At 45.0% G+C, this 12,121-nt stretch overlaps 1 protein-coding gene across 1 annotated transcript in view; it reads right to left on the minus strand.

Moving 5' to 3' along the window:
- The window catches only part of LOC119434511 (transcription termination factor 1-like), an 89,594-nt gene that overhangs the window by 40,015 nt on the left and 37,458 nt on the right, over positions 1 to 12,121 (minus strand). The window contains exon 7 of the mRNA XM_037701663.2: positions 4,753 to 4,895. Coding sequence (XP_037557591.1) covers positions 4,753 to 4,895 — 143 coding nt within the window. The remainder of the gene's footprint in view (positions 1 to 4,752; positions 4,896 to 12,121) is intronic.

Below are 12,121 nucleotides of genomic sequence, written 5' to 3' on the forward strand. Positions count from 1 at the left end.
AGTGGAATGGATAAGCAAATCCTTTTGCTATTTTGCACAAAAGCAGTGCAGAAGCTATAATTCTAGTCATTTCCTGAATGGTTGGCTCTCGCAGCGGCGATCGACGCCTCGCGACTTCCTTCGCAGCACGGCCGCGGCGCGCACCATCATTTGCGACACGCTTTGCACTACTGCGCGCACATCCCGATTATTTTTTCGTCATTATGCTGATCGCCAACAGATCGCACGTCCATCGCGATGTAGCCTGTGCTCTTCATCCCCAACAGCTTCATCCCAAACAACTGTTTGTCGCAACCGCTGCAGAGGAAACCGCGGCCGCTATTGACGCGATTATGAACGGCGACTTTGCGGTGCTTAAAGTACGCAGCCGACGCACGCACCGAGTCAGAATGAAAATACCGTTTGCTGCAACAACTGCAGACGAAATTGCGGTCATTATCTATGCGATCATGGATGGCGACTACACAGCTATTTAGGCACGCGGCCGACGCGTGTATTGAGTCAAAATGAAACTACTTTTTACCGCAACCGCTGCAGAAGAAACTGCGGCCGCTATTGATGCAATCCTGGATGGAGACTATAAAATCCCGTGGCCAACACGTTGTTATGCGCAGCGGTAAGTGCAATAAAGACACAAATAGGCACGAAGTGTTCCGTCGTTGCTGTCATTCACGTATGATTTCTGCCGATGACTATGGCGATGCTGACTTCGCCGCTTCATTTCGGTTGGACGCTAGCGCCGTTTCAGCTCTTTTGTGTGGCACATTTCCGGATCTTTAATGCAAAAATGTATAGCCTTCGAGATTTGCAGTTGATCTATGGCAGCCATGACGTAAAGCATAGCCTCCGAGATATGTTTTTGCACCAACCGTCTGTGGCTTCTGGCTGCCTATTCAGGAGTGCCGAATAATTAGAAAATATCGAATACCTGAATTCGAATCGAAGCGAATAGCAAATAGAGAATAATTCGATCGAATATTCAACAATACCGAATATTCGCCCTTCCTTACAGTTTTGCCCTTTTGATTACCAAGCCAGTGGATACGCCCTATCAAATCGCATTTCACTTCCATTTTATCTCAGAACACTTCCTTATCTACTGTTTCCTTGAGTAATGCTTGTTTCATTTGGGCCCTCCGGAATGCCATGACTAACAAGGTTAGACTGCCTGCTTCAATCCTCAAGGTCTGAGAATTTTTTAGTCTGAAAGCTTAAGGAATGTTCTATTGACCAGAGTGATGAATGCATTTGGCTTGCCTGGTCTGGCATAGCTGAGGTTTCAGAGAGGTTTCTTTCAAACTGAGCAAACATATGATGCAATTCACTGATGACATTCTCAGTTTTTACAAGTTGAAATTTTAGCTCTAGCATCTCATTCCGAAGGGTAGCTTGCCCATCTAGCAGTTGTTCATACAATTCCTTCTGAGTGGGGCCTGGGTTTTGCTTAACGTCGCCACACAGTAGAAGTCTACAGACGTTAACACTGCTGTACGCAATTTCAAGACACTGTGTGGGGCACGGCAGGATCACAATACAACGGTTGTCACTACAAAACGAAATATCAATATATAGCTGACCTGCACAAGGCAAAGTAATCGCTTGGTTAGCGGCATGGCAGTGCTGTGTCCGCCGTGCCCACAGAAGTAAAATCAGTGCATAGCTTCTTTTATACCGGGAGCCTCTGATGATGTCACACCACGAGGGCCATAAGGTGTCGTCAGCAGCGTCGTGCTGAGGAACAATGATGACCTCGTGTGGTTGAACGCAAGATTGTCGAGACCATCGTCGAGGAAATGATGATCAAGTTGCGTGCGTCTGGCTGTTATCATCGCAAAACCGATGATACAATGCACAAGGCAAAGTAATCGCTTGGTTAGAGGCATCCAGTGCTGTGTCCGCCGTGCCCACAGAAGTCAAATCAGTGCATAGCTTCTTTTATACTGGGAGCCTCTGATGACGTCACACCACGAGGGCCATAAGGTGTCGCCAGCAGCGTCATGCTGAGGAACAGTGACGACCTCGTGTGGTTGAACACAAGATTGTCGAGACCATCGTCGAGGAAATGATGATCAAGTTGCGTGCGTCTGGCTGCTATCATCGCAAAACCGATGATACCCTGCACAAGGCAAAGTAATCGCTTGGTTAGCGGCATGGCAGTGCTGTCTCCGCTGTGCCCACGGAAGTCAAATCAGTGCATAGCTTCTTTTATACCGGGAGCCTCTGATGACATCACACCACGAGGGCCATAAGGTGTCGCCAGCAGCAGTGTGCTGAGGAACAGTGACGACCTCGTGTGGTTGAACGCAAGATTGTCGAGACCATCATCGAGGAAATGATGATCAAGTTGCGTGCGTCTGGCTGTTATCATCGCAAAACCGATGATACCCTGCACAAGGCAAAGTAATCGCTTGGTTAGCGGCATGGCAGTGCTGTCTCCGCTGTGCCCACGGAAGTCAAATCAGTGCATAGCTTCTTTTATACCGGGAGTCTCTGATGACATTACACCATGAGGGCCATAAGGTGTCGCCAGCAGCAGCGTGCTGAGGAACAGTGACAACCTCATGTGGTTGAACGCAAGATTGTCGAGACTATCGTCGAGGAAATGATGATCAAGTTGCGTGCGTCCGGCTGTTATCGTCGCAAAACCAATGATACCCTGCACAAGGCAAAGTAATCGCTTGGTTAGTGGCATGGCAGTGCTGTCTCCGCTGTGCCCACAGAAGTCAAATCAGTGCATAGCTTCTTTTATACCGAGAGCCTCGGATGACGTCACACCACGAGGGCCATAAGGTGTCACCAGCAGTGTCGTGCTGAGGAACAGTGACGACCTCGTGTGGTTGAACGCAAGATTGTCAAGAACAGGCTGTAACCCATCGTCGAGGAAATGATCAAGCTGCGTACGTCCAGCTGTTATCGTCGCAAAACCGATGATACCCTGCACAAGGCAAAGTAATTGCTTGGTTAGCGCCATGGCAGTGCTGTGTCCGCCGTGCCTGTACTGTAGGTTGTAGGTGCCTGTACTCTAGGTTGTTCAAATAAATGGCATGTCTTGTTTGTAGCTTTATTTTTTCTGCTTGCTTTGTATGATACCTCCCCTCCCACGTCCGCCCACCTCTGCATGACAAGTCTCCCTAATTTTGAGGTCTCGAAATTGACAGGTATAGAGGTTTGGTTTCCACAGCCAAGTTCAACACCACTTATTAAAAAAGTATTCAATCAAATTTCAGCCTTAACTACACATCTCCAGTGGATGCTCACCATCAGCTGTTGCTGTGCCCAGGGACAAATGCTACGCAACAGAGAAAGTGGTTAGAGGGATTCTGGGATATGAACAGACAAGGCTGAAAGGTACAAGCAGTTATTGATAGGGAATCAGTTCTGCAAGGCACTTCTGCACTATCCACAAAAAGCAAGTGCACTTGCATCTTTAAAAGCACCTGCATCTTTAAAGGGCTCCTAAACAATTTGACATTTTTTTACACTCTCTTTAATAAACATGCACACTGTGTACATTATACAGTGACGATCATCTTTCCCGAAAATGTCGCGCTACCTGTTGCGAGGAAGCCCCACAAATAAAAACAATCTCATGCTCCTCTCCGCAGGGTTTTTTCCAGCCCCTTCGCATGTTGTGAAGCCAACAGGGTTTTGCACGTGATGTTACCAGGGTAAATTCACCAGCATGACGACTGCCAGCTGTGTATTCTGAGAATGGAGGGGCGGGTCCACTCACTCGGCACCGCTGAAGCTTTTATAAAGCTTCCATTCAGTCGGTGGTGCATGGAGCACCGTTAGAGGCAGACAACAGAGAAACCTTTCTTCTGGTGTGTTGAGGCAACCCGTAGCTTTCGCTGCACTGCAGGGAGTTGGTGAGGACACATGAAGAGGAGAGAGCACCAGTGGTAAGGGTAGTGAAGGCAAGCGATAAACCGCAGTGGTCATGTAGTCATTCATGAAATGCCTGTAACTTTACAATCAAGGCATCATTTCAAAAAAATAAAATAAAAATATTGCGGCTGCATGTTCATTGCAGACTGGTACACAGCTGCCACTATGTAACATCGAGCTCAGGGTGGTTAAGGGGCCCTTTAACTCCAGAGCATGCACCTGCCTGCTTTAAAAAAGAAAAAATGAAGTTTTTTATGGGCCAAAACCACGATCTGATTATGAGGCATGCAACAGTGGGGGACTCCGGAAATTTTGACCACCTGGAGATCTTTGACGTGCACCCAATGCACAGCACATGGGTGTTTTTGCATTTTGCCCACATCGAAATGTGGCCGCCGTGGCCAGGATTTCATCCTGCGACTTTGTGCTAAGCAGCGCAATGCCATAGCCACTAAGCAACCACTCCAGGTCGCCTGCCTGCTTTCATGAGAACATACAAAATGGCAGTAATTAGAGACTGAACAAAACTTGAATGGCTTTTTTTCTTTTGAAGGACAGCAAGAACGACCTCTGGGAGTAGGCCAGGAACAAGTTAATTCAATTTTACATAAATGTAGCAGGATGTAGCAGGTTTAACCTCTTGGCAAATTTTGACACACTTGAGACAGCAATCACATCACTGCATGTGCTGTTTAAGCCTGCTGTATTGAGCTTAAAAGCTTAAGAAATTGAAATTAATACAGGCAGTTCCTTCCTCAAAACTTACGTAAGAGCGCCTAGCAAAAGCTGCCCTCATGACATAAAAAAACTATAAGCTGAGCTTTCTACCGTTCTTATATTACATGAATACTCCAAAATACATACCAAACGTTTCTTTGTCCTTGAAAAAACGAAAAGCACTTCTCAACTGCTCTGCTGCGAGGCCCATCTTCTGCGCCATATCAGTCCATTTTGGTCCAAGCCTGTCATACAGGAGCAGCACCTGCTTCTTCTGTTCTGGAGTTAGGCTGAAACAAAAGGGTGATGGAAGTGAGAAGAGTCGCTTGCTTATTTCTGTAGCATACATAAGGGTTGTACAAAGTACAGAAGAATCTCAGTGCTGTACTAAACATGCTCTCATATGTCAAAAGCAGTAGCATTTCTGTAACTATTTTAAAAGCAGTGAACGTACAGAAGTTTTCCATATTTACAGAGGTGAAAGTGGCCAAGGATGTTAGCAGCTCTGGGAGCAACAAATTTGCCAAGCAGGTTTGCAGCCGGAGTTGTCCGTCTTGAAGTAAATCGGTTAAGCTCAACATGAGTGACATACAGGCAGATTGGGGAAGGGTGTTCTTTATTTGATTTTACAGAACACTATTTACATACCGGCTATGGCAACTAAACATTCTTCTCCTTCTTTCTGCGATTTTGCGTGCCAAAACCAGTTCTGATTATGAAGCACGCCGTAGTGGAGGGCTCCGGATTAATTTTGACCACCTGGGGTTCTTTAACGTGCACTACAACGCAAGCACACAGGCGTTTTTGCAATTCACCTCCATCGAAATGCGGCCACCATGGCCGGGATTCGATCCCATGGCCTCATGCTTAGCAAAACAGTGGGTAATCGAGCAGCTTCTCAACTGGTAGGAGCACAAATGAACCCAAGGAACCCAAACGAAGTTCACTGTATGTTGACAGGTTTCTGTTCATGCTAGTCATGAGTATTTTTCTTGTTGCGCACAAATAACTAATACCTGTGTCACACGAGCACTCGTGAACTGCCTTGAACTAAGGGGGCACGAGCGAGACTTCCTAAAGGAGTTTGATGTCAAGGTAGTTGTCATGTCACACAACCATTCGCAAGTTTTTCACAAAAGCTGCCAAGGGCACATTAGGTGCTGCTCGGTTTACATACACGCACAAAAATTTTAGCTCTAATTGCTCTTTGAATTGTTTTTACCTAAAGTTGTTTCAATAAATTATTATAAGATTTTTATGCAAAAATTTGACTGCTTCTCTAAAAAGTAAAAATCACTCAATAAACATCGACTCCTAGAGAAATGCTGGCAACCGTGTGGTTACCCGTGTTTTTGTGCAATGCGTGGCACGGATACTAATTTTTGCTGTTCTTGCTGTAATTGTGTGCCCCGACTGCAACATTTTGTTCCCGGCCACTTCACACACATTTACGAAGCACAACGGAGCACAACCATGACATGACACGCACAATAAATCTCACATTGAACAAAAGAAGCATGGAGCCTGTAAGAGTTTTAGTTTGCAAACTTCTTACCATTAACAGACTACCGGACTACCGGAGACGTAAATTTGAGTGGCTGGGTTGGTGGCACCACTAGGTGGTTCAGAGCTTCACCAGACAATCACAGAGATATTATGTACAGTATAATCTCGTTGATACGATCTTCACGGGAACCGGAAAATAAAACGTATCATCCGAAAATCCTATTATCCGAACATAATCGCATATAACAAAAAACATATTATCCCGAAAAACGTATTATGCAGAATCTTATCAACGAGATTTCAATGTATTATACTTTACTGCTGGTGTAAATTTTTGGCAGCGGTGTAATCGTGTACATGTTGCCTTTTTAAATTATTATTATTTTTTTTACAAGAACACTCATGGGACACTAAAACATATCTACTAGTCATTGTGGTTAAACGAAGCATGACAAGACATCGCTACCAGCGTCCAGTAACCCGGTACTATAGAACTGCCATTGTGTATAAAGAATTCCGGACACCCTAAAACTTTTTTGTGTGTTCAATCGAGGAGCGCCCTGGGTTGAGAGTACAGGGAAGCTGCAAGCATAAATGTGATCAAGAAGAGTTTGAGCTGATCTGTAATGGAATCAAAATTGTTGCATTTACAAGGAAGAGTAAATTAAATAAAACAAAATTAATATTTCAGTTCTATGTCAAGCACTGTGAGAACGAGAGTAGTCCCTTCCATAGAGTTTCATACAATAATTACTAGAGAGAACTCTGGCGCTAGTGTCTACGGAAGCTGCAAGCGCAGCAGTTTAGCCAGCATGGGAATGATGGTTAGGACACAGATTTGCCTAAATTTCGTCTTTCTGGCTTGAAATGGCTTCATGACTTAGTCAAGTCATCATATTCAACAAAGCACTGTGTTATAAACAATTAAATAAACATTATCACAATTGTCCGACAGCCGGATTCGAACACAGGACCTCTAGCACACAAGCCCGATATTGCAACCATTATGCGACAGACGCATACAAGTGGCATAGAATACTCTCAAGAATTTCTCGTGGCCAAGCAAGTGCGTTTGGACTTGGCCACCTCAACAGGCTGAACCGCTGCACTTAGTCGTGATTATGCGTGTTCGCAGAGTCTTCTGCATTTATAAAAGTATAAATTGTTTTGAAATTTAGGACAATGAAGACAGATAAAGCATGATAAACAAAGCCCCAAGAACATCTGAATCCAGAAGCACAAAGATCAGGAAAATCCATGTACTAAGCATCACTCCCATGGTGGCTGAACAATCGTAGCTTCCTCTAGTAATTATTGTAGGAAACTCTATGCTCCCTTCAGCTGCCAAGGGAGATTGCCAAACTACCTTCACCAAAAGTTCATTAAGCTCCCTTAGTGAAAAGGCGGCTGTGTAACACCGAGTACATCTCCCTGAACATAAAGACAAAGGAGAAAAGGAGTTAACGGGTGCCTATGTAACACAGGTATATTATTTAAGTTTAACTACCTACTTTTATTAATTTACGTAATCGATAAGGTGTACATGCAATGCTTACGGAGGATGTTCAGAAATAATAACAGCTTTTAGAACAACCTAGGACTTGTGTGGGCCAATTTTCCAACAAATAAAGAAAGCCTGCAAAATTGAGAAAATAGCACATGACAATGCATCCCCATGCCAATGATACCAGTGGTCTCATAAGTATACATTGTCACCCAGTACAGTCGAAACCACTTATAATGATGCCGGTTTTAACAATATATCGGATTAAAAATCAGTAGCCGATGCACAGACATTTTTCATATGTGTTCTATGGTAAAATAAACCATTTACTACAATGCTCCCATGCCGTGCTATCGGTTATAACAATTAAATCTGGCTACTGGGTGCATGCGAAAGGAAAAAGAATGCAAAATCCTCAAGGTAGGGGGGGGGGGGGGGATGCAAGCCTTTTTGTCACACAGGACTTTGTGCTGCAAGCACCACCCCCACACGGCACGCCTTTGTCGCATTGCCTTTAAAGAGAGAAAGAAAAGAAATATAGAGAAAATGAGGAGAAAACAAAGGTGAGCTGCTTTGCCAGTCCCTCCTTTGTTCCGCGCACTGTAAACAGCATGCCTTCGTCGCATCGCATCACTGGCCTCGCCCGCCCCTCTTCCACCCCTCCCGCCGACAAGGGGAACAGAGAGGGGCAACTAAAGCATCAAAAAGGTGGGTGTGGCGAAGCAGCTCGCAGTATTTTTTTTTTTTCCCCAATATTTCGTGTTCATCTTTTTTTTTTCAGCGCAGACACCCGGTAGCCAGATTTATATATTATTGCCAATAATGAGGCATGGAAACATTGTAGTAACCTAGTTATTTTACCATAGAACACACACAAAAGTTCAGGGTGGGCAGTTGCTCATTGTTACATTCGAGTACTGTTAAAACCGGTAATGCTATTGACCCTTTTCGCGGAGCAGTTTGTTCTAGAGAAACGAGATGGCGCTTTTGGTGGCGCGCCATACGATGCCTCAGCGACCGCACACGAATAGGAAATCATTACAGCTTCTACCTCACTTCTGTGTGATCAGCTGTCGGAAATGCAACTGAGTTTTCGCTAACACACTGTGCTCCGATCATGCTGGATTGAATCATGTGGATTGAAGATGTGTGCAGTAGTTGGATGCAAAAATAGTGACTGACATATTAAGGAATGTAGTGAATATAGGCGACCAAGTTCGCGGACCGCTGCTGCAACTGTCCGTACGGCTTTCCTTGAGGCTACAGAAGTTTGCTTATCTGCCAGCGTTGTGTCGCTACCTTTCAATAAAAAGGGCATCAGCACCGGTACTTCGGCAAGAGTGAGTACCGCTCGTTAAACAATGATAAAGGGAGTAGCGCCGCTTCCTGTCATAGTAGGTTTCGCGCACAGTATTTATACACATCTACCACAACTGGCAAGGAAACTTACGCCCACTCTTTCGCCAACGTTTCAAGAATAAGTGAGTGGGCGCACACTTGAATATATGCGCACTATATACGCACAATAAATGAAGGTACTACACTGATAGCGCACGAATAGTCGAAACTGAATGTTTCGTAAAGGTCCACAAGAGTAAGCGAGTTGCTAGCGATAATACATCTTTGCTACAAGGTACTACAACGTACAGAACAGCTACGTTTCAAGCCTTGTGTGCAGCAATAACAAATCTATCAGAACGGAGCACACCCGCGAGTGATTAGGCAGAAAATAATCAAACAGTAACCGCACCGAGGAACTTTACTGAGTCAGAAACATGAGAAGCCATTGCTTCACAGTATTTGCCAAATAAAGAACGAAGATCAAAACACGCTAATCCTTATTCAATTCATGAGCAGAAGGTTTGGATAGATTAAAATACATATTTAGCCCCGCTTTCAGAACAAGCACCATATACGATGCTCGTGCCATTTGGACATAGCTTAATCAGCTCCGAAAGCGCTTTTGCATGTTCTCTGAAGCTGTGGCCAAAGCTTCGTGTCATCCATCCAGTCACTGTCTACGATATCTCCCGAAACAGAGGTTCGCTAAGCCGCACCGGCGTCATACACATTCATTGTAAACACGGAGACAACGAAGGCACTTGAGGCAAGCAATGGACACTTCACCATGCGATCAAACATGGCAGTGCCCACGGGATCACCGCGAAAAGGGTCAATAAGTGGAACTGTGTTTCTTTCTTTCTATCCAAATAAAATGTTTGTATATTTGTCCCTGCTGCTTTTTTCACGCAACTCGGTTATAATAATTATCGGGTATAACAATGGGATTTTGTTCCCATAGACACTCCCATAGAGCCCGGCGGCCAAATTGACTGCAGCGTGCCAAGCGGTCGGCATCAATCACTTCCGTTTTCGATTTTGGGCACGCGCATTTTAAACGCTAGCTAGCACGCCGGCTGCGCCCCAACCCCCTTTTTTTTCTTTTTTCCTTGACCGCGCATAGTCTTCGTGCAGAATCGGTTTATTATTTGGTAAAAATGATTGCGAGCGATCTTGTCAAGTCCCATTGAATCTGTGCCACGTGCAATTTCACAAAGTAGACGCAAGACCCCTTGTGAAATGAGGAAATATTTATTTTGCTCTATATAAAAGCTCGTTCCACACTTTTTGTGCGTTCATGCAACGTTGTGATCCCAGGTAAGCAGTAGTTCCCGTATGAAGCTCCACCGGACGGCATCAGCTGAAAGAAAAGTAAATTAGAAGCATGTTACATTTACAAGTATGTAACAGCATGTTACAAGCACGTGTCATTCTGGTATTAAGACATGAATACTGCGTGTAGAGGCGAAACGTGCGAAAGCAGTGAATGGGCGGAAAAGCAATTGGCTTTTACATACATGGCGTATAAAATATCCGACTCATCCCAAACAATACCATAAAATATGAAAACATCCGATTTCCAAGCATTCCCCCATTTCCGGGCATTATTTCCTGCACTTTAGCAGCACAAATACACGGGCAACTTCGAGTTTCCAAAACTTGACCTCGGGCGACGCGACGGTTCGCTACATACAAGAGACAGACGCAACAGAGGCTCCCAGCCGGACCATGCTAGACGTTCGCAGAATGCATTCTACTCGCACTCAAGACAAATGCGTGGGCACAAAGCCTGTTTTCAGTCCTTTAGAACATGGAATCATCGAATTGCAAGTTTCTGATATGTTCCTCAACATTATCTTTTGCACGTTCTGCCAGCGCCAGCAACACACTCCCATGTTTTCACTCTTGGCAATCGTTCATCGCGTTTTCGACAGGCATGAGTACCGAAAGAAGGTATATGTTGTTGCAGGGTCACAAAAAACGTCACAAACTTGTCCCTCAGGTTCATTACATGCCAAACTAACTTTGTCACCACGGCCGAGCTGCTTATCGTTAACTGCATCACAGTGCGCTGTGCGGCCAGCGTGCCTCAAAAGTACCCCAAAAGGTAAAGAAATTACTTTTCAGTAATGTCTGGCATCAGCGAAAGCGGTACAAACTTCTCCTAGCAAGTTGCACTAGACTAAGCACCACGGCCGAGTTGGTTCTTGCTAACTGCGTCACAGCGCCCTGTGCGGCCAGTGTGCTTCAACAGACCGAAATAAGTTACAATAATCCCCTAGGAAGCGTCGGAAACATGTCCCAGTACGATTCACTGACTCAAATTAAATGCGCCAGGACGGCCGAGCTGTTTTTCGCTAACTGTGTCTTAAGTCTCGGTCCCGTGCTGGAAGCCTAATTGCATTGTAGACTGTGAAACAAAATTTCTCACCTTGCCGTAGTCCAATAGTGCAGTGGTGTCTTGTCCCAGTGCAGAAGGAAAGCAAGAGTACACCGGGAGCCCAGGAAACTAGGCTATACATTTTAAAAAAAAGGAGACAGTCAGGTCGCTGCGGGCGAGCGCTCAAACACGCAGCCATCCTCACTCGCTTCGGTAGAGTGTCTGGCGGATGACGCATGCAGCTGGCGTGTCATTGGCCTGTCGCTAAGTAACACAAGAAAAATAAGTCGCAAAGTTTAAGTTCATTTATACGCAAAACGTTGTAGTTCTCGCGGCAAAGAACTAAAAAAATAAAACAATGTCTGTTAATTTAATTTCACTTTCTTTTTTTTCAATGCTCGCGGCAGCTAACGTTCGGCATCAATACTATAGCGTGACATGTTTCCTGTTGCCAGTTTTTGCCAAGTGTCCCCTCTTGTTGAATTTCTTTCTCTATGTCGGCACATTCTACGCAACATTGTTGCGTCAGCGCCTGTGTGTTTTCGATTTGGCCAATGCTCCCTGCTAATTTATGTCCCAGCCCCATAAAAAAAAAAAAAAAAAAAATTACGGGGTTTTACGTGCCAAAATCACGATCTCATTATTAGGCACGCCGTAGTGGGGTACTCCGGAAATTTCGACCATCTGAGGTTCTTTAACGTGCACCTAAATCTAAGTACACGGGTGTTTTCGCATTTCACCCCCATCAAAATGCAGCCGCCGTGGCCGGGATTTGATCCCGCGAC

Source organism: Dermacentor silvarum, chromosome 1 (genome assembly GCF_013339745.2).
Source record: "Dermacentor silvarum isolate Dsil-2018 chromosome 1, BIME_Dsil_1.4, whole genome shotgun sequence".
NCBI lineage: Eukaryota > Metazoa > Arthropoda > Arachnida > Ixodida > Ixodidae > Dermacentor > Dermacentor silvarum.